Raw genomic sequence first — 23958 nt, 5'->3', positions numbered from 1 at the left:
TATGGAAGCAAATTTCTTCGTTAAATTTTATATCTTCGCACATACACTTTTTTATATAATTTGTACAAATTAAATCAAAAACAGTCAAATTATTCCCACTTATTTCAACAATTATTCCACTTTGATGAAACAATTAGCGTAAAATTAGTCGCGCGCAACTAATATATGAATTTAATCATTCGAAGCGTGAACGCGTATCCGTCGGACGAATATTTCGCGCCGATTTCTCCAACTATCACAATATTTCCATCGGAAACGCTTTCTCGTTTAAATTGTTGCTCGTCGACGTTATGGACGAGCGTGTAATCAATAGAAACACGCGATTAAGCTCGAATCGCGATTCATTGCAACGGATTTGGCTTCGTTCGCATGAAATCACGTTCTATCTCTTGTCAAATATATACCAGTAAGCCTGATCCGTTCCACTCGCTCAAAAACGCGTTACTTTTTAATTCATTTAATTTTACCTCGAATTTAACCAGCAAATAAAACAATTTTTTATACTTCCTTGAAGAGAGTCGTGCTTAAATGAACTGCAAATGTACTTAGAATATTTTCAACATCGAGTACTTTAGCGAAAAATTTTAATTTTGCAGAGATAAACTAATAAACAATGAATATTTTTGAAATACCTCAGTTTTCATCGAAGCTTCATTTCGTTCGGTTTAAAAAATGATCGATACCTTGTTTATGAACGTGGATTCACGTGGCAACCGTCGAACATATTTTAACTGAAATTGATCACAGGATTGTTTGAGATTATTTTTTACGGTTGATCGTTGATAAATTAGTTGCGATAGTGAAAATACGCGTGTAAAAGGTATAAACGTATACGTACCGGAGTTTCTAATCTGTGCAGTCGTATATAAACGTTTGTGTGCTTCTGTGCGCTAACGGTCTTAATTAGTATAATTACGGACATATTAATGTTAGCTAAGTTTCCTGATGGATAAAATTGTATACACGTTAATATATGCTAATTATTGATCGTAGCGATCAGAAACGTAATATTACGAGCCAGTTTCTTTGAAAGCCTCTATAAACAAGCAAACATTGTGTTGTTGCAAATTTATTAGCGTCTCAATTATTGTTAGATAAATTTCAGAATATATTATTAAGAAATATACAGGTTCATTTATTAGAAAGAATTTCCCAAATTTTCTAAAAGGATTTTAATGAGATAACTGATGAAATATACGAAATTGTAATTTCTATAGAAACCATATGAATTTCCTATATTCGAAATTAACGTAAGATTTTGGTATCAGAAACCTGTAATTCATAGAGTGTCAGGCCTTGAAGGCAAATCTTGTCAGAGCTTGACACGTCAAGCTCATCTGTCGGTACGTAGGAACAATGTGCACAATGGGCAACACTACGCTATGGTAGATACGAGTTACGTCTTTGATTGTGACTTTAATACGAAAAGTCATTATACGTTCTGCCCTTGAAAGGCTTGTTAAATCAAGGATCATAATAGAATAGAATAGATTTATGTAAAATATTACGTTTAATTAATGTTAAAGAGCAAATATTATTTCTAAATTATTTCTCATTAAATTCTCAATACATTAATGACAAGAAATCAATTCTTTCCAAATTTCATACTTTCTAAATTCTGAATTTTACGTTCTTTATCGAGGACAGTGAAAATTACAGGGAGAACAAAATTTCTAAAAAAAAAAAAAAAAAAAACTGTTCTTTATGCAATATTGCATGTTACATAACGCAGATTTCGACCGAAAATATTATCTAGAACGAGAAACACTTTGAAACAATATCGTAACAGCCGTTTGTAATTGCACAGAGAGTAAAAATTATATTTCGACGGTCGTTAACATTTAAAATATCGAGTTGAAAGCTCGTTCCGGTAGCGAGTTTCGGGCGCATATCGCAATTAAAAAATCGCTAAAAGTGTTCGTACACCGCGTACGTTCAGTGTTGAACCGATTCTGCATTATTTTCTATGACGATATAATTCGTAACACTGTGCTGCCGGTTTCAGTAAATGGAACAAAATTTCGCACGCAAAACGCCATAAGCCGATACAGGGCAATTCGTTTTTCCGGCTTAAAATGACAGCATACATTGAGCAAATAAAGGAAATAAAGTCGACCTGTAAAAAACCAAAGGTACAAAGCAAAACGATTATAAAAAAAAGTATCGATGGTAAAATATTTCTAAAGTATATTTTAAAAACAACAAAATGCACGAATCACGTGAATTCTGTAAAATAATCATTCAAAATATTAATCCTGAGAATGAATGTGAAATCCAGCCAGAAATCTAATAACTAATATGAAACTTCAAAACTATGCTCTCTATCTTCTGCCATTCACCTTAATTCCAACGTAATCAGCTGTCCGATGAGAACATTCCTTGCTAATTTAGACGGCAGGGAAGACCTTTCATCCGTCTTCGTGTAAAGAACGAACCTACGCTTCGACGGAAACAAGAAGTGAGAAGGACGCTTTTCAACGCTTAATCCGGATAACAAATGACCTTAAAAATATCCGAGCCCCGTCGTCGGCTCTTCAGCGTCAGGAAAATTCCAGACGAATGCTCGATTCAGATTCTGCCGCGGGATTGAAAGCGGTTCATTTAAGTATCCGCCACGGGATAGACCGATGGTTAAATGGGGAACCATACCGTCCGTTTCATTCCACTATTTTCGCTGATGAAATCCCGATAATTATTAAATCTTCTCGTGGCCGTGTTTTCTGCCGCAGATAAAAAGAATCCGGCGAATCTCCGTTAAGAAACGGCGATGATGCGACTAAAGGCGGATAAACGTACTATGCTTCAATGTTGCTCGATATTTCTGGTTTTTCTTCGTCGAAATCTTATTGTATTAAAAAATTGTTGAATTAATTACTTCAAGAAAAACTCTACACCTTTTCTTTTGTATATTCGCGACACGGAAACCGCTGTTAGAAAACGTCCATGTTATTGTATCTTTAAATATAAATTTTGTTTTGGGTTACAAGATCTAGAAACAAAAAAGCTGTAAACAGTTTTCTATTGCTGTTTCTTGTAGCCTTCAGCTAGAGCTACACACCAAGGTTAACTTTTTGGTAATGTCCTTTGCTATAAATATATGAACGTGCTCCCTATAATTCTTCCTATTGTATTGCAACACTGTAAGAGTGAGGATCTGGATCAGCATGCGCTATACCTATACATATTTCGATATATCTTTTTATTACAAATTCATCCACTCGTTCCTCTATCAGTCAGTGGCGGATGAATATTAACCTTCGTAGACCAGATGAATCGGTTCTTTCGATCGTTTAGTTATAGAATTATCGAGAATATTGTTGCGCAGAACGAAACGATGGAAAGAAATTTTTCGCGTGCAACGAATAAAGGATGAGCTTAATATTATCGTTCTCTGATATTATGTTGAGATATATGTATTAGAGTTATTATTTATTGTTCGCAAGCTAATTCTTCGTACGAGAAATAAAAGAAGATCGTGTTTAAAAAATACCTGACAGGATCCTAAAGTCCAGCGAATCCAAATTCAAACGTGATACAGCACCTAGGGCAAAACTCAGCTGAATTCGGGTTAACGAGCAGCTCGATTATCGATAATCCAGAGGGGTCCTCGAATATTTCCATCGACCAAAAAATTAACAGCGAACATCTTCCAATTAACCGTCCCCATATCTCGAAATCCATTTTTCGTTATCGGCAGCTTCATTACCACGCATTAGATCACGCCATGTTACGCTACTCGTTGCTCGCTCGATACTGTTTAATTAATCCAATAAAAATCGGCGTGACTGTCGCGAGTTTTCGCGAATGACGCATTGAAAGAATTTCTTTGTTTCGTCGCAATTTCAGCTTGAAAAAGACAGAAGAAAAAAGACATGTGTAGAAATCGGATTCGTCGAAAGTTTTTGCGAGTCGTCTCGTCCCCGGCATTCATCAGTCTCGATATTATTTCAACGTAAAACACGTAATAAATTTTCCACCACTTTTTCGCCGTTTCTTTTCACGTTCCTCCACTAAGAGGATTAAAGGATCACGATTAGAGCATTTTCAGGCATTGCAATCCTTTTCGACTCTCCCCTTCCCTCTTTCCTTCTATTTTTTTTTTTTCTTTTTTTCTGTCACAATACGCCTGCTGGAATCGGTACCACGAAATTTTCGCGAGTTTTGATCCGTACACAAACGAATCGACAATGAAAGTTCGCAGCTATGCTACAAAAGAGCGATTACACGATTTACCCCTGCTCGTGCCATCCTTTTGAAGGCCAAACAAGTTCCAGGGATGTGTAGTAGCGGAGGGTTTTTGAGGGAATTTGTGTACATTCGAGTTTAGAGATTAATGTCGAGTGGATCGTGATAGCAAAGAACGGAGATTTTAATTCGTTTTGCAAATGAATGAGAAAAAAAATGAGAAAATAAAAAATGGAAAATAAAAGTGGAATTTTGTTGACGCGTTGTAGTTAATGGTAGAATACTTGATAGCGTTTTCAGTTCATTTTTCACGTGTCATTTAATGTTAGATATACGTATTATTAGCTTATATCAGCTCCATTTTTTCGCCCGGAAAATATATTTTCCCAGGAGAAACTTATTTGCAAACAAATCGCAATCCAAAATCTACGCAAGAAATTTCGTTTTGTGTAACCGTATATCTTCCAAACTTTGTATTCTACAAACAAAAAAGAAAGAAAGCTAAGTAAATAAATCGAAAATGGGAAGTAAAAAAAAAAAGGAAAAAGCAAAAGGAGAAAAAAGTAGCAGTTTCAGCCCATAAAGTTCGGGGAAAAAAGAGCAGAGAAATTGGACGTACGATTTCCCGGGGAAGTGGATTTGAGTGTAAAGTCGAAAACGACGAATTCGCGCTGCGGCTCGGCCATGCCATAAATAAATATAAACTGCGGCCGTGTCCAGCTTAGAGCTTTCATAAAAATCGTAAAGTTGCCGGACACCTGGCCAAGCGTAAAGTGCTTTTTGACGAAGCGATCGTGGCTTTATCGCGGACCATTAAACGGAATATTCCTTCGTTCCTTTCTCTCTCTAGCACTCTTTTCCTTTTCTTTCGTCGATGTTAGCCATATAAAAAGGGTTGAATAGACTGGGAAACAGGGTGTAGCTTCGTTCCTGTGCAGCAGCAATCGTTAAATAACGACTCGCCCGTAAAGAGTACTCGTTAAACGCGACAGCTCGTAAATTGTTGCTCGCGAACAAGGTAGCATCCAAGTTTTTATTTAGCTCTCTATAAAGGGAAGATATATCTTCGCCATTTTTAAATGGAAAAATTGTCGTTGGAAGAAGTTCAATGAAAAAATACGTTTTCTTTATTGCTACATGTGGCAAGTTAGGATGCAAAAAAAAAGAAGAAATTGAATATATTCAACTTTGATTTATAACAAACCAACCAACAATTTTTTGTAATGAACTCTGTGTGCTTTCTGCAGAAAATAAAAAGTCACACATTTGCAGTTCTGCGATCATTTATTTAACTCTAATGCAAATCTGAAATTATCCCGTTATAATTTATCTACACCCAACGAATTTTAAAAACACTGTTTCGAAATATTTCGTATTTTCGAAACGAACGAAATTACCGCGATAAATTGTCTACATATACATAAACGATGGATGCTCATAATGAGTTTTGTTAATTACATGCAAGTCTCTGGGGACAACAAGTAGCCCAGTTTCTCTCTTGTGGATCGATAACGTCATTTCTATTGAACGAAAATAAAGCTCTGATAGGTTGACGAGAATTTTCAACCTGAATTCGACTCCAAAAATGTTAAACATATAAAAGATGTAAAACATATGAACATATATTTTATAGTGCGTCACAATTCTATACATAAACTTATATATAGATACTGAGACGATACTTTTAATGGAAACAACGGCTTATTTTCCTCAGAGAGCTCCATATGTCCATGAAGGTGGTAAAGAAAATTTCGCAACCCATTTGTTTTCGTTCGCAAGGAAAGTCTCGGAGATATCAGGCGGTAGCTTGATCGCTTCCAGAGGACAATGCGTTTCCGAGCTGACAGAAAGATCGTCTGGTGGAATCGAATCGATTGATAAGCGATCGACTGATAGAATAGCGACGCCTTTCTAGAGAAAATCGCTTACGATATTTCGCTAGCTTTGCAGATGAGATTGCTCGAGAACGGAGCTTCTTGCGCGTCCAATCTTTTGAGGGGATCTTATTTCCAACTTATATATGGTAGTTTCATAGGAATGTCGCTAATACGACGGTGGACGTGTTAACAGATTCAGAAACTTGTATTTATTTGTTTTTAATTAACGTTGCCAATTTCAGACCGTAAAACAGTCAATCTCGTTGCTTTTCCAACAAACCGCGTATGTTAGTGAATTTCTGTGTCACGAATTCTCAGTATCTGCTCATTGATTCTCATTTCTACAAACATTAACAGCGTCCCATTAGAATCGAAACTTCGTAAACTTGCGAATAAGAGAAGCCAACTGCAGCTACAACTTTGTCGCTACAAATTTACTTAACACTTTGACTGCCACGTTCGTCGAAATATGACCGGCCACGATTCCTCCTGTGACGCCAACCACACGAGAGACCAGGCCGCGTTTCGGAACCGATGAGGCGATGACGAAAATAAAGATATGACGGCACTCGGCAACAATGTACGTCGCCGAAGTAAAGTGCCTAATGAACCCTCGATATCCCAACGGTCCTTTCGCCGAATATTCGAGAACGCCTAACAAACGCGTGGATAGTGGGGATGATATCGAGGGATGACAAAGAAAAAGAATCAGATTCCGCCGAAAGTCAAGTTGTAAGAGTCTTAAAAGGTCGCGCCTAGAGTTCAGAAGCAAATCGTAGCCAGTGAAAAACAAGTGTTTGAAATAAATTCTCCTTTTTTTTTATTTTTTATTTTTATCTTTTATTTACATCTTCGATCTTTTTATTTTACGTGACACCACGGTGGTCATTGGTGATCGGAGCGCCTAAACTTCTTACAATTGTCAAAATTGAATGAAAATTGAACGTTGACATAGATAGAAATAAAAAGTGCCCCACTGAACACATTGAAAACATTTTTATTAGAACATCAATTTAAAAAAATGAAGACAAATCTTGCATCTAACGGAGCACTGTGTTTACATCCGTATCTTTAAGGGATAATCTACGAATATTATTATAAACACAGCTTAGAAAATAATCGTAAATGCTGCTTTATAATCATACGATTGAAGTTAGTAAAGTACAAACATACCTTACTATTATATATAGAATGAGCAAATACTGTTTACTAATATCTTCTACACGTTTTGACAATATATCCTGGACGGTTTGTTTACGACGAAACAACGAATGCGAATGGTTTGTGAAAGAAACGAAGCCTTGTTATAATATGTCGCTATTAACTATTACCAAGATGCCACGGTGGTCACCCGTGACCACCAACAAGATAAACAGTCCATTGCGGAAGAATGTTGTCTTACGTCATCAATTTATTATTATTTTGCCATTATATGTGTTACGACCGTTCGCGGAGAGACGCGATCGCGTAGAAAACGCGTGAGCGAGAGGCGTAAATTCTCGCTACGATTCGTATAATCGTCGCCGCGAATTAGTCGTTCCCCTGTTTCGGTTAAGATAACAGAGGTGATTCAATGAATTTAACACTGTGCTAACAGGTTAATATGGCTTGTATATTCAACAATAAATTGTATAATAATAAAAGCGTCACGAATTATATAGCGATGAATACAGTTAATGCGTTACAAAAATTCGACCCGACTTTACGATATCTCTCAATGAATTCGTTAGACTAAGCGACTTTATTTTCAATCGTCAGACCTCTCGATGTATGTCGTTTGAATCTTCAAATGAGACTGATTGCCCTTAGATCAATTCTTCGTCTTCTCGGGGAGACGACCCCAACTACGCTCGGGTCACGCAACCGTTCGCGCCTATAGTAACTGTTTTGTTTGTAAATAAGGGACCGAAATCGACGTTTCTGGAACTCGCTGCTTGGTGACAACAATGCGCTCGTCGATACATTGTATATATTTCGTCGGGCAAGTAAGACGATCCGTCTGCGACGCTGTAGGACCGCGGGCGACGGTTAGAAATACGACTTATACTAAGCCTCGTGGCGTAACAATATGCTTTGAATAATAAAAATACTCCCGTGGCGTCCTGAGCGAAACATGTGATTTCGACGTGGCCGTCAAAGTGATAATAGCGCTTTAATCGTACGTCATGCCGAAATTTTCATCAAGGACGATCATTTCCTTCGAACAAAACGAGGCCCTTTTATAGAACCTCCGAAATATGGCCAGCCTTTTTGATTTCCTCTAAATAGAGAGGATGCGCAGGAAGTGACATTGGATGGCGGAACTTACGCCAAAGGAAATAATCTCGAAGATATTGCAGCGGCCGACCCACTGTCTCTCTGTAGACGCCATTTATGTACATTGTACACTGTACACGCGTCTGTTCGTACTTCTTGGTGACATTTACACGGCATTGCCTGCGTTATTAACCGTTGTTTCATCATCGGGTTTGACGTTTAGTCGGCAACCTCGTTTTTGCGCTTCCGAGTAACTCGTGAATTTAATTTATTTGCATCGCGGTACGAGTGTTGAACGTTTCGGAAAATTGAAACGATTAATCTTTAACAATTTTAATAGGGAGGAAATTTTCGTTGAACGAGTTCTCGCACGGATTGTAAAATCATCGGCATAGCGATCGGATATAATGGTACTAAAATTCGAGATTAGTTTATAAGACATAGATTTATCGCTTGATTTAATTAATTACTTATAAAGTATAATTTTCTTTTTTTTTTAATCACATCGAAAGTGTATCGAATGTAAATGTAAAATATATATTCTAAAATGAATCGAACATGCAAGAAAAATCCAAGCTACATACACCGTTTGATCGCTTTGAAAAACGAAAAAGCAAAAAAATGTTATCCCTTAATTTTTTACTTCGTTTTGAAAACCTGTGCCGTCCAACGAAATTCGCGCCAATAAATCTAGACCTAGCCATATTTCGCCAAAATGAATCCGGAATCCCGATACTGCGAACGTTTCCGTCGAAACAAAAACTAAACGACGTAATTCTACGTGGCGGGTAATTGCAGAGCGATCCACGAAACATACGTACTTTCGTGTTGAACACGTGTTAATGTTCAAAATCGTAATGGAAAAACGTGGCGCAGTAACGGAATATTTTAATTACGCTGAACGAAACGACGTTCGGTGTAACATTCGCGGTCGATTATTTTTTAATAATCCAACGAATAAACTTTCTCGAGATATTTCCATATTAAAAAATAGAAATTATTACCTGCAACGGAATTATTTCTTCGTTTCTTTCTTTTTCTTTTTTTTTATTTTTATAAGTGGGAAGCAAAAGAAATAGAGATTAGCGATGAGACGTTTAATCACGGATTTATTGTTATTTACGAAGCCTGAAGATTTGCGCAATAAATAATTGTTTTAGTATTTTTGTGGACGATAGAGAACAATGGCGACAACTTGCATTCGCTAATCTAGAACTATGTGAGCTGAAAGTAAAGTCAAGTTAACATTCATCTTAGATACAAACTGCCTTCGTTTTATGGGATCCATAATTTTGATATTGTAAGACAGCAGATTAAATCTTAAATTGATTTATCGCAACTCACGTCGCTTGTATTCCGACCACAAGATGAATTAATCTTCAAAATTGCCAGAACCGCTCGATATATCTTAACAAGCTTCAACCAGCTTTCTCCACATTCCAAATTACCCGAGACAATCAACTAAACCTACCTTAAAAAAAAAGAAAACTAGAAGTTTCTAGGAAAAATGCATCGATTTACAGAGGAATCAAAGAGGAAGAAAAAAACCTGAAAAAAGGAACGTCTAGGAAAAAAACGATTAAACTCGTCGCTATGTGATGCAAAATGATCAAACTTCCGAGAAAGTTTGACTGATTGCAGGTAAAAAACTGTTTGGTCAAAGGTGGACTTTTTCCAAGGAGAACCAGAAACTTCTCGATTGACGCAACGCTGAAAACTCCTTTCGACCACTCGACGAAGCGGTTTCTTATGAGAACCTTGTCTTACAGGCGGTTCTGGATCGAAAACTTTACAACTCGTCGCCTGGATGCTTGAAGCATCAAACCAAATGCGCAAAAATGGTGATTTCGAGGGGTGAAGATACTAAAACTACTTGCGGTGTTTGGTAGAATTATAAGAATGTTTCTCTATTACGAGTCACTGCTCGCATTAATACATTCGCTACCGTTGACGTGAATTCACGTCATTTCGAATTCTGTTTTCGGTTGCCAGCGATGCGTATTCGCGTCATTTTAGATTCTGTTTTTGGTTTCCGTTGACATGAATTCGCGTCATTGCGTAAATTTTTTTTCAACTGCCGCCAAATTATCATATTTAACGGTTTTCAGCATATCGTTCACCTCAAAAAGGAATTTCCACGCAATGGGAATTGAGATAATTTTACGATATTCCGCAATACAGTTAATCCCCTACGCAGTTGGTCAAAGAATACAAATTGATTATTAATTTATTGGCTTTACTTCGCTACACAATGTACCGTATACTATCCAGTGTTTCAATACCTCAACGCGCTTTTTGTTGGAATTCCCTATTCTATACACATAGACAGTTATACACATCGTATGAGCGAGAAATCCCATCCGCAGCTTCTTCGCTACGAATTCAGAAGAAACGAGGGCAGAAGATAAAATAAGAGACATATATTTTTCAGTTATCGTGGCTGGATGAAAAAGGCGGACCTATTTGCAACAGGAATTCAGCGGTTAGGACAAGTGGTTGTAAATAATGAAATCGTGATATAATAAAGCAATACTTTTAAATTCAGTCGTATTTTGATAACAGAATTTTGTGGCTATCAGCTCTGAACTTATGGAAATTGTAGGCAGCGTCTAGCCAAGGCTCTGGCGTCAGAACCATCAGCCGCGAATATGCCAACATCAAAAATGTTTCCATCAGTTCAGAACATTCCCTACGAGCATTTCACGTTGGTATCCTTTTGGTGTTTCGAATTGGAATCCTTAAAATTTCGTGACCGCGTTATCATTCCCTATTGGTCGATAACGCGTTTCGATCGTGAGTAGCGATCGCTGAGCCATGGATTACTGGCAATTTCGATCCCGTTGCCCGGCCACAGGAAGTAGTAAAACGGAAATCGTAAACAGCAGCGCGCGGCACGATGCTGCAGTTCGAATTGGGATTGTTCGAAAGGTTTGGCGTTCGAATTGGATGTTTAATGGGTTTTCGATCGACGTGAGTGGATACTGGGCGTTTGAGAATTTGATAATGTCAGAGCGAATGTGACGGCAGGTTGTTTATGTTATTTTGATGAAGAGTTTCGTTACTAGAATTTTATGACGAGGCGAACGAACGATTGAATTCGTTGGTGCACGATTCTCTCGTCATGCTTATTAGGAAAATTAATATTAAGCAATTGATTAAATATAGAACTCGATACTTTAACGTACAAATGTATATTTTCTGCTCACGTCGATAATTGTTAGAGATAGATGTAGTTTTTTTTTTATTTTATTTTGGTTATTTTACAATTTGTCCTTGCGGACATTTGGTAAAGTGTTATATCTTGTTGGTGAAGAAAAAAAAATATAAATAAAAAAATAATATAGCATGTGGGCGGCTACCCCCAGCGGGGTACCAGCTTCGTTTTTTTTCTAAGTTATATCTTTTATGAAGATGTAGTGACACATGGTCATAGGACGAAGCGAAGCGAGAGCGACTCGTGTCGTTGTTTTGCCTCGGGACATCGACACTGCCTTGACGCATGAAACGCAATGATAAACAAACTCCGAGCAAAACAATGTCGCCGCTACGTGCAACCTTCGATGAAACGTGAATTCGAATTTTCTGACTCTCCCTCGACCAGTATAAATAAGCGGACGCGAGCGCGAGCGCTAGTTAATTAGTCACGAATAATACGAGTAATCATTTGGTAGGCGATTGTCACGACACGAAAGCATTTACGAGTCTTTGTCGAGTTTCTACATGCGATTTACTTCAGCGGAATAAAATCTCCTGTAAGGACGTCTATCGACGTTATCAGTTATTTAAGAAATTGATTTGAAATACATTGGACGTTTGCAACAGCAAGCATCCTGATTATCTCTGTAATCAATATAGCCAAATCTCCGTATCACATCCGCCACATAGATTTCAAATTTAACTGGCTATTATTTTATATTCTCGTTAAAAAAAAGTTCTCGGGTGGAAAAAGGGCGACTGAAATTTCAAACGAAACAAAATCGTTGAAATTTGAAAGATGTCGAAGTAACGAGTAATAAAATAACACGTGTTCGTTACAATACCATTTCGTTTCAGTTTTCAAACAAAAGCACACACCCTTTGTTATTAGCAACGAGTTAACGAACTAATCACAAACTACTCCGGGAATAAAGAGTTCAGTCATCCATCTGTTATGGAAGTTTTGATGTACCTCACCGTGGTTATCATTAGTGTTTTCAAACTAACGTACGAATCGAGCGCGTGGTGAAACCCGACCACGTCACGTTGAAATGTTTTTTAATTACCGAAGATGAAAGGAAAGCGCGGCTTCGATCCGGAAAATTCACGGCCGTGGAATATCGCGAGCTTTCGAATAACATCGCAGGCCTCGTTGTCGAAATTAAGATGGAACGTGGCCAGCTAGCGCGTTCGGCTTAATTAAGTTAGGAAGATTTACGCGGAAACACGCGAAAACTCGTTCGTTCGTGACGAAACGCTGCGACGTTGCCAGACTGAGAGCAAATGAAAAATACCAGCCGAAATTTCCTTTCTTCCTCTCTTTTTTAAACAGCCCCTATCCATCGTATTTATCTCTGGATATAGTTTTTCGCAAGCTTCGATATTTGAGCTACGAGGAAATAAAATTAATCAATTCTACCGTGTACACTGCACTGTTCAAAAATATCTGGATGTTTTATTATTTTTTGATAGAACGTAATTTAATTAAAAAAATTGTAAATAAGAAGATTCAGGACGATTTTATTATTTACCAGAGCTATGATAAACCTTTTTAAATTTTATTATGGAGCAATAAGTATCGTTTAAAGAATATATCATCTTCGACTTGTTTATTTTGCTACCCATAAGAAACGTTACGTAGGATTTCTCCTTTCCACAAGGAATTATCCGCTTTTATGCTACAAATTTCACTTCATCCTTTACAAACGAGATTACGTTTCTTTTTATGTAAGCTAGATCAGAGATTGTATTTGCCGCACGAGCCGATAATAAGATCCATTAAGAGATTACGCTCGTTTTTCAGTACGGAGGCGAGTCTGGAAGGAGATTGGCTTCTCACGAGAAACCACTCGAAATACAGGACCAATTTCTTCAAAAGCTCGGCTACCAGGATGTATCCAGGCGGTCAAGACTCGGAGTCGATCCTGAATTACGACACCTCATCGCATTCCACGTGGGTGAGTGTGATTTATTCTATTCTACGAGCTGGTCCCTTGCTTCGACGTTGTTTCGTGTCCACTTATCGTAGACCATACGCGTTTTATTTCGATTTTTCTTGTTAGGCTCGATGTTCTTTCGTGTCTACCAACGGTTCGTGGTGCTCTCACCAAGACGAGAGTCTGTAGAATAACATTAGGATCGAAATGGAGGCACTTTCGTTCGAGTTTGTTGGACTGATGAGATTCTGGGAATAGTATAGTTAATTTGTTACCCGTATATTAATCATTCAATTTCTATTTAAAAAACCGAATCAGTTAGTTTTTATATTCGAATAACGTAAGTTTAAAAAATCTTCCATTATTATATTTAAAAAAGAAAGAAGCTGGTTAAAAAATCCCGGTCGTTTCAACGTAAATCACGGGTGCAATCTTTCATCTCTGTCAGTGCAACGTCGAACGATGTAGGTTCGTGTCGGTCCTCATTTGCAGCCTGCACATTCTCGACCACGACAGGGGAACACGGACTATGTAACGAAATTTCACGTGCAGCGACACCGTCGAAAATGCCATAGGCCCGTCCTTTTATTGAACACGACGCCTCTCAGGCAACTTGGCGAACGTAGGTTATCGCGCTCCTGAAATTGCTCGTGTAGTGACACTTGTTTTCGATCGATTCTTTCATATATTCTCGGCTTTCGAATTTTTGCTACATCAAAGAGTTCAAAGAAATTTAGCAAGTTTTTATGTTTACTGTAAATCCCAGTTAACGTTAGAACGACTGATCTGTAACGAGTACCTATGTGAGTATTTTATGCATAAATATACGTAATGCATTCCTGGATAATAAAGCAAGCGGTATGTAATATATTTATGCATTATGCACACATTAAGATTGAAAAATTGGGAGACCGTAACAGGATCAATATCAATTTTGCTATGATCAGTCTACAATGAGGATTAAATGAATAAATTACAATGAGTTTGAACGAACGTTTAAGGTGTAAATGAGAAGTTGAAAGATAATGGAGTTGTTAATTAAAAATTTAATAACATTAAATCCGAAAGCTCTTTAACGAGAATGATGATATTTAACTGCAACGTCAGCGGCCAGAAACCGAGAGATTCTGGTGGACAATGTAATTAATTTAAATGAGTTTGACGAAGCTTGATGAAATTGCATAAAAATTCGTGATGAGATTAAATAAAATTACCCATTATATCCTTATAATTATTTGTAAAAAGGGATTATATGAAAACTACGAAAGAACACGATAAGTCGTTTTTTCCCGCTGGTTACAAGAAGTGAAGAATTTTAACGTCTCACTTTATTTATGAGCGATGCGAAAAGGTTAAATATCGAAATGACATGTTTTTGTAACGAGCCCTGATTAAGGAGCTCGCTATAATAGACGTAGTATCAATCATTTGCTAGACGCGTAATTGCGCACTAACTATACGGGTGCTGGAAAATTCTGGTGACTATACCTATAATTCGGACGATATAGAACGTTTTCTCAGGCGATTAACTTAATTAATTAATTTGATACATCGCGATTGATTCGTATTATTTTATTTACTTTGGAAAAAATGCAACGGATATATCTTTCGGTGGCGTCAATTCGCAACAGTTATAATTAAATTAAAATTTATAAGCACAATTATAATTTCAATTTGTCTTCTTTTATTATCAATATATTGATCGTCCAAATCCAATTTCTGTTTGCCATCTTTTATTCTGCTTGAAAAAGATGCAGAGCTACATGTATTCTTGAACGTAGTATCGATTCAACTTCCATTTCGTATCAATTACAACCTGACCCTATTCTAATTTAACCACTATTTCATCCTAATTTCTCCCCCAGGTCTTACTCTATTTCAGTTTGACGAAATCAATTCTACATTCTAATATTCCGTTTTAGTGCTTAACCTGGTAAGTGGAGAAGATAAGGTAACTCTTTCAAATTTGAAATATTTCATCGCGTTATGCCTGTTCGCCGCTATATATCATTTTCAGAATTTTCGGCTAACGATTTAAGCGTTTGGTCGTTAAAGGGCTAAAAAACAAAAACACGATGCGAATTACATTCTTCTGCTGTGGTCTCCAATTACTGGTCAATCATCAATTTTCAATTGCCAGCTCTCAACCGTAGTTCCTTTCATCCGTTCAATCGTCCTGTCATCGGTTTCCATTTCGCAATTTCGCGCTCAAAATTAAAATAATTACATCGTGAACACGTTTTCACCGTTTCGCTTCTCGTTCTCGCAATTAAAACGAAATACACACAGCGAACGACCGAACGGACGTCGTCGAAACTTTGGGGACAATCGAGAGCCGATCAATCGACACAATCAATTTTATGAACTATCAAGTTGCGATAACTCATTACGTGGCTGCCCGAGAAACCATCGTCGAGCGTTAATCGGTCGATCAACTAACCGTACAGTTTAACGCGACCGAATTCCTCGCAGTGAATGGCTGCCGGAAATCGGATGTGCATTGTTCGCGACAACTTTATACCAGCGTCCCGGTGTGACACCGCGTGTTTCTGGCATCAATGTAACACACTGTTACAAGTATAGAAGACCCATTCTCGCTTCTTTCATTTTGCCTGTTTTTCTACGCAAATTACGAAAGATACTTCATCGGGGTCGCAAATTAACGAACAGTCATGAAGCCATGGCCACAGCTCTGTTTTATCGGTCGCAATTTCCGCTTGCTCCTGTTTTTAGAATGCTACTAGTTTACATCTTTATATCCTGGTAACGTACTTTCCAGCGTCACTTACACCTCCGTCTATAAATATTACAACACTTATGAAACGCGAGAGGAATGTCTCTGAAAAACTGTCAGTGGACTATGAAGAGGTTTTTCTCAATCAGTATGTTAATTTTGGCATCTGTGTTGAATGTTAGATTCTCTCCATTATGTTTATTAATACTTTATATCGTAAACAGCATGAACATGGCGAATCAGGGCATTAAAGAAGCAAAGCAAGCCATAATGTCCTGCGACAGCGAAGATTAAAAGCTCGTGCATAACACAAAGGATGCAGTGAAAAGCTCGCGAGCTTGTTCCGAAGTAAAAGCCTTCTTGCTTTCTGTATATTTTTTTTCTTTTTCATAACCTTTTATTCTGTTATCTTAATCAAAGAAAACGGATAATGTCAACAACTTTTAATATACCCATTACTATAGATAGCTTCTTTTAACGGAAGGAAGAAGGCAGGTATAAAGAGAGATTTTTCAAAAGTTAGCAACCGAGCAGAAAAATATTGCTGATATTGCTGAAGTTAATAAAAGGTGGAAAGTTATTATGGATACTGAAGAAAGATGACATAGATTAAAATGTCTGAAAAAACTTAATGTCTCTGCTCCTTTTAAAGCTGCTTTTATAAGAATATTATGGAGGATAAAGTTACACGATTGAGAGAGACAGGCAATGTAACGGACAAGAAATTGGAGCACAATCATTATTCTTAAAGTTTACGATTTTTAGGTTATCAAATACAAAATTTAAAAATTATGTCAACACGAACAACTATATCTTTTATTTTTCTGAATTTTATACTTAACACTTTAACGATCGGAGACGTCTTAAAATGTCTATAAACTGAATGTTATTGACTGAGAACGTGTGACGTAATTAAAATTATCGTGCGATATTTTTAGAACGTTGGATCGATAAAATATTCATTATAAAATGTTCTGTTGCACTTATCCTTCGCATTTTATTTCGTTATGTTTTCTTTATTTCTTACATTTCGTATTTTTACCAACGAGATTTCTGACTCGGGAACATATGTGGATCAACTTGCCAACTAATAGGGTGATACATATTAAAATTAAATTGTACAACTTAAATTAAACTGTGAGTAGAGGGAACTGAAATAATTATACTACATAAACCGTGCAACAATAGCAATCAACTATTCTGTGATATATATGATTAAGAAAAATATAAGAAAAGTCCACGAATAGTACCATACTCTAAACCGATAAATCAAATTGTTAAAAAGTGTTAAAAAATATTAAATAAACACATTATTAACCGAAGTTATTGATATTTATTCACATCCAAATATTTTAATATCAATGAAAGCTCTCCGGTCATAGATGTTTGTTTATAGATAAATGTACCGATCATTAAAGTGTTAATATATTTCCGTTGTTATTCTTAACGTTACACTTAATAGAAAATCGCTGAAATTTTCTCGCAAAGCAACCGCATTAACATCTTCTAATATCAAAGAAACAAATATCGTAAATCTGAAATTTATAATAATATTACTATCGTAGAAATATATTAGTATTTCTTTCACAGCGTCGTATTTCAAACAGAGGATTCCAAACATCGTATATTATTCCATAATTGAAGAGAATATCTGGTTTTGACGGAACTTGCGAAAAGCCAGGTCCGGTTGCGTACAATCTCCGGTCTAGACTATGACTTTAACAAAGTCTCGGTTACTCTTCACCCACCAGCCACTCTTGTTGACTCCCCTTTCTCACCCTCTGGCACTTCGGAATGGTTAATCGGTGTTTGCCCATCAAATAACGTACTAATTGCTTGCCACCTTGGATACACGCTTATTCTGTCATTGCCACTGCCTTGCACCGTTGAAATATACGTTGTTAGAGCAGAGAATATCGACAGCGTTTCGAGATTTTAATTAAACGATGGCTCGCGATACATTTGATCTCGCCCGAAGGGAAATTAATATTAATGTGATGGAAAAGAAGAGAATGAGGTAGGAGAACGAGATAAGATTGGATATAACGAAGACGATGATTTCAATTATTTGTTGTAGCGTGCGGAATGCTGAGATCGTTACGATGTTAGTATAATATCGTTTGTCTACGTTAAAGAATCGTTATCTTCTATTTTCATAGACAGAGCATAGAACGTTAAAATGCGTTATAGTCACAAGATGGTATGAAACAGAATTTCCAATTTAAAAAATACTTGCCGAAAGTGTCTAAAAAAATTTCATAGGCAAAGAGGCAGCCCACGTTATCGAAAAATAAATGCATCAAATAGGATTCTATCAAAGAGAACCGTCAAATCCGAAAAAATTTGCCTCTCCCAAAAAAAAAAAAAATAGATTACCGAAAAAGGGCGTTTTATAAAAGTTTCATATTCAAAGAGAGAGTTTACGTAATCAAAAAATAAAAATATATAAAACTCGAATTACATGGAAACGAATCATCGACGGGGAGAAAACGTGTTCCACCGTTTCTATTTCCCGATTTCTTCTGTAACCGCGTTGCGCCAACGATGAAATCGTCATGGATTCCTGTAGAATCGCCGCGTCCCCAAGGTAATCCTTGGTTAGAAACCTGTGAGAAGTTTCCAAGAGAAATTCCGAACTGTTGGCCGGCCTGTAATCGGCATTTAGCGTTTCAGCTTAGCCAGCCGGTTAGGTCGTTTCCCCCGGCAAGGCGAACGCCTCGTTTCCGGAAGTTCCGCTGTGGAAACTCTCAGTCGTTAGCGGTTATTATGGTTAAACATGTTCAGCCCCAGCCACGACATGAGTCGTGGTTGCTGGAACACTGGCCAAATGAATTTACCGTGTTTTAAGGGTAGTCGAACGGGTAGCGACCTTGGACGTTAATTTATTGTATCGTGGAAAAATTGTGATGGTAATCGACAGTTTGCTAACTATGGGGTAGATGAAGAATGGAGGAATATGTAGAAGAGAGCAAATATAAAGGAAAAAGCTTTTATGAAGAATTTTTAATAAACTTTTGCAAGAAATATAAAAATTTATTCTGGCTATACTATAACGATCAAATGTATGCCTTTCAGGTGTACGTGTATTTAATTCAGAGATTAGAGAAAATGAAGGACGAATGACAGGAATATTTAGAATAAAAATGCGATCAGGTTATATCTTCTTTTAAAAGATTGTACGTGGTACGTACAATGACGACGTTCCTTTGTGACATCGATCGTTTCTGTTTCTTTCATCCCCTGGTGAGACAGAGTAAACATAATAAACGCTGAAACGTTCGCTTGAATTGGAATAATAAAGATAAATTGTAGCTTGCAGCAGAGTAAATATGGCATATCGGGTATATTTAATCCGCCGAGACTCTAAGATTGATACAGGTTTCTTTTCATGCAGAATTTACTGCGAGGAAAAGGTAATTTGCTTACTTTATTAACTTTTATTGTAATAAAACTAGAGGAACGGTTCTAAATAATAAACGATCTGATCCTTGATGTTTAAACTGTACAATATTATAATATATTAAAACATTATGAAATGAAAACGGTGGAGTTTACCATCTTATTTTTATTTCTATAGTTCATTTATTATCCATATTATTATATGTATTGAATTTTAAATTATTTTTTTAAAAAATTGTCTCAGCTGAAGGGATGAACGTAACAGATTTTATCGAGAACGGCTGAATAGGAATTCAATACAAAGCGTATAGTAGTAACGTGGTAGTGATCGTGCGAAGAACACTCGATCATGAATGAACATCATGAACAATCCAAATATTGTGTTTCAAGATATCGGTAGCCTTAACAACCCAATTTGGCATAATCGAAACGATCTATAGCTCCGGACCATAGCATTCGTTGTAATATTCATGCATACTGTCAACTGTTCTACAGTCCATCAAATTCGTGTCACCGGAAACCGCCAAATAACGAACGAGCGACGCATTGTTATCGACACACTGCGCATTGTTTAGCATCGCATACAACTAAGGACCGACTCTCCATTACGTTGATTAATGTATCATTGGTCGAAATTGGATTCATTATCGACGTAAATTTTGGCTGTTGCTCGTTTGCTCGTTATCTCTCAACCCCCGTCGTAAATCGGCGATAGAAACTAGTATTCGATCTATATGCGCCTAAAAGATCCAGATTCGCATTTTCTCGCGCGAAAAGGAAGAAGAAAATACGCAGAAAAAAGATATTACTACCCAGGCGTAATCAACAAAGTATCCTACAGAGGATCATCGTTTTAAGGAACGCGAAATCACAAAGGAACTGTCACTTGCATGGTTTCTCAGGGTATCTGGCAAGGTCGGTTAATTAATCAGCAAGAGAACCTGTAACGTTATTTCGGTTCGACTGAAACGCGGTAAAAGCGTTTCTCGGTGCGTTTCCTGCCGTGCTTGCAAACGCTTCAAAGAGTCCGCTTCTACTTGGGATCGGTCCACGCGTTCAATTCACTCCTTTTAACTCAAGTTTCCCGGACCGATTAGACTGCGATTCACCTTCTATGCTCGCACAGGATGTTGAGCAAGAACACAGTTTACGCTTTCAATGCAGTCTCGTTGTTTCTGCGTACCGTGAAGATCGATCGAAGACCAGACGGACCAGACCTGATGCAATTATTGTCGATCAGCACGTTTCCAAAGAGATTGTTGGTTAATACGTTCAGTACAGTAAGAACAGTAAACGCCTCTATAATGCTTTAAATTCCTCTCAAAGGAAAATATTAAGTCACGATATTCTTTTTACAAAGTGTTTTAAGATTTCTTAGCTAAATATTATTAGTATGTTCTGTAAATGTAAAAACATCAGATAATACCCGGAGTCCAAGTCCGATTTTTTGTTTTCGGACACTGTTTTATTTGTTTCGAGAACTGTATACTCGATCTGGCTTTTCACAAAAAAACATTCTTTCTCGAACGATAACGGAAAAGTGATTGGCACAGATTGTTTCATTTCGTAAATTGAATGTCCGATTGTTTACCGATTCCCTGGAAAGCTCGTGATTCTTTCACACGGATTTTTTTAGAAATTCGTTTTGTTAAAATTATATTGGTAGATGAGTTTTGTGGTTTTATACATACATACAAAATATATGTACAGAAGATATACAGAATAAAAGCGTTTATTTTGGCACTTTACAATATTGTGCGACTCGGAAATAATAATCGGTGATAAATAGACTGCGGATTTTTCTGCTAATTCACGTTTTGATGCTAGTTAAAACCTATAACCACCGTTACATCAATTACACCATTTTACAAGAGAACCTCGCGTATTTTTTCACAAAAAGGGAATTGTTCTGTCGATCGATTTCTCCGCTGAAATTCCAAAGCCTTCAACCAGTACATCAGAGTCTCAAACTTATTCACCAATCTAGTGCCGAGGTTGCAGAAAATATGAAGCGACAAGGCGATTCTCGAAGCTTTTTAGAGGCTTTCTAGAGTCGTACGAGAAGAAGAAGGTTGGAAACAAGCACAGCCCAGAAACGGGTATCGTGGTTACGCGCCTATCTAACGTCTTAACTTAATTAGCCCAGCAAATTGTATAACGTAAGTTAGCATAATGCACTTGGAGTTTACGGGGGCAATAGCATAGAGCCCCTGAAATTGCTCATTAATAGCGGCAATAACGTCATAATTGGGGTGGCATGCGTGAACTCCAAAGACTATGCTTTCTCGCAGCCTCTCTATTCAATAGGGCGTAGTGCACGTTGTATGGCCGATGACCATTCAGCTTTAAAAAATGATGAACCGAACGGATAAAAGAGAAAACGAATAGAAGGAATTGTATAATAAATGATGGATGAATAATAGACGAATAACTGAATGTATAAGAAAAAGAATTTTGATACATTGACTACAGATATTTGATGGATGTGTATCTCTTCCCTTTGTTTCCTGAATATTGCTGATTTATCATTGTTTCGTGGATTCTGTGATTTGAATAGAACGACAATAAACTTTTGAAAATTTTCGATTGATTTATGGTTATCGAAGAATGGTAAGAATCTAATTTCAAATATTCGCAAGGTTTGTTCTTAACAAAAGTTGAACAAAAGTATTATCGGATGGTTTAACATAGAAATCGTCTGACAATTGGGATAAATATTTGCAAGTGTATATTCAACAGGATCCTAGATTCAGATTAAATCGTAGAAGATCAAACTGCATACTAAATCACGGCTTCGAACCGTAACTCCGAGATATACTTACATCCAAATCCATGAATATCCTCGGTGAATGTTCGGACAGCTACTAAGCCCTTAGCGAAAGCAAATTTTAAAGTCCTTCTGCGTTACATGCACAAACAAGTTAAAAAGGTAAATCATAATGTTGAAGTTTTATACTATTGTAATGCTTCTGCTCCTGTAAACTGTCTAGAAGTTTACTTGTTCTCTTGTTCACTTCTCGCAGTGCAGTCGAACTTCTGGTATTTGTTTTAAATGTACTACGTTTGAAACTTTCTGCTATCTAAACGTTTTACATTTTTATGAAAGAAAAGAGCTTTCGCCGAAAAGGGTTAGATATTAATCGGAAGCGGAGTTCGCCGCATTTTTAAACTAAATGTTACAACGCAGCATCGCGAATTAAAAGATTAAGCAAAGAGGGCAGTACAATTTTAAATCGTTCCATTTAGTTGGCTAATCTCTTCCGTTTCTGCGCTAAATCTTAACTTAACCATAGAAAGCCAAACACAACGAGCATTACTTTTGCAACAAACAACGTAAATATTTAGTCGAGTACCGGTAGCGGAACAGAGGCGCGTTTTGAAACTAATGCCGAACGAAATTTCGCGACTCGAAAGTTATCCGGCCGGCGGCGGCAAGTTCGCCGTGACGACAAATGGTACTCCTGGCCGGAAGTTAAGGCCGGAACTAACGCGAACGATACACTTGGTCCATTTCCAAAATTACGAGGAGCAAGAACTTCTGGCGTCGCGCGAAATTTCACGGGACCCTAGAACGAGTTTCGCGCAAGAACGGAGCATGTCGATAGTTTATCGACCGGAAGTTCCACCGGAAATCCTGCCTACTATCTCAGCGATTTAAATTGGTCCTTCGACGAAATTGCGGCTGAGAGTATATTGTTAGATCGTAGTAAAATTCGCCACAGTTCCGGGAAAAGTTACGTCACGGAGAAAACGAATTGCTATTCATTAAGCGAATATTACGGTTTAATAGTTGCCGACACCCACACAAGGCGGAAATATTCATTGTTGTTGGATAATTGAGGTATTAGAGTACACTTAAGTATTCTATTTTAATGTATCAATTGTACCGAGATCATTTTGCTTTTATAGCTTTTCGAAACTCTTAATTAAGTTGCTCGAAATAACCGTCAACTCCATCCTCTGTCTTTATGTTTCTGATTCTCTAACTAACTTACATTCACAACGCATTACACAAAGAAGCTTTACAATTTCCAGACGATGTTTGTTTTCGCATTGACTTTTCTAAATGCCTCGCAAATAAAGAGCTAATGCTACTAATGCAACCATTACGTAATGCAGACAAGATAAAATTCGAAAAGCATAAACTAGTGACCACGTTCAGAATATTGTAAAACTTTCTGTTACGACCGTTCGCGGAGAGACGCGATCGCGAGAAGGCACGTCAACGGGAGTCGTAAATTCTCGTTACAATTAAACAATCGACGCCACGAACTGATCGATCTTATTTCTGTTACGATAATAGGGGTGGTTTGATTGAGGTGTTAATACGTATATAATATCGTTTATTCCGGCAGCTTTGTAAAGATGAACACTT

General features: G+C 37.3%; 1 protein-coding gene across 2 annotated transcripts in view; it reads left to right on the top strand.

Moving 5' to 3' along the window:
- LOC132904809 (PH domain leucine-rich repeat-containing protein phosphatase 2) overlaps positions 1-23958 on the top strand; it is an 84982-nt gene that overhangs the window by 5773 nt on the left and 55251 nt on the right. For both annotated transcript variants that reach the window (XM_060955522.1, XM_060955523.1), the window contains exon 2: positions 13318-13471. In XM_060955522.1, the coding sequence (XP_060811505.1) occupies positions 13318-13471 (154 nt within the window). The remainder of the gene's footprint in view (positions 1-13317; positions 13472-23958) is intronic.

The sequence above is a fragment of the Bombus pascuorum genome, chromosome 3 (assembly GCF_905332965.1).
Source record: "Bombus pascuorum chromosome 3, iyBomPasc1.1, whole genome shotgun sequence".
In the NCBI taxonomy this organism is placed as follows: domain Eukaryota; kingdom Metazoa; phylum Arthropoda; class Insecta; order Hymenoptera; family Apidae; genus Bombus; species Bombus pascuorum.
The sequence above is the reverse complement of the archived record's forward strand: the minus strand, read 5'-3'. Positions and strand labels throughout refer to the sequence as shown.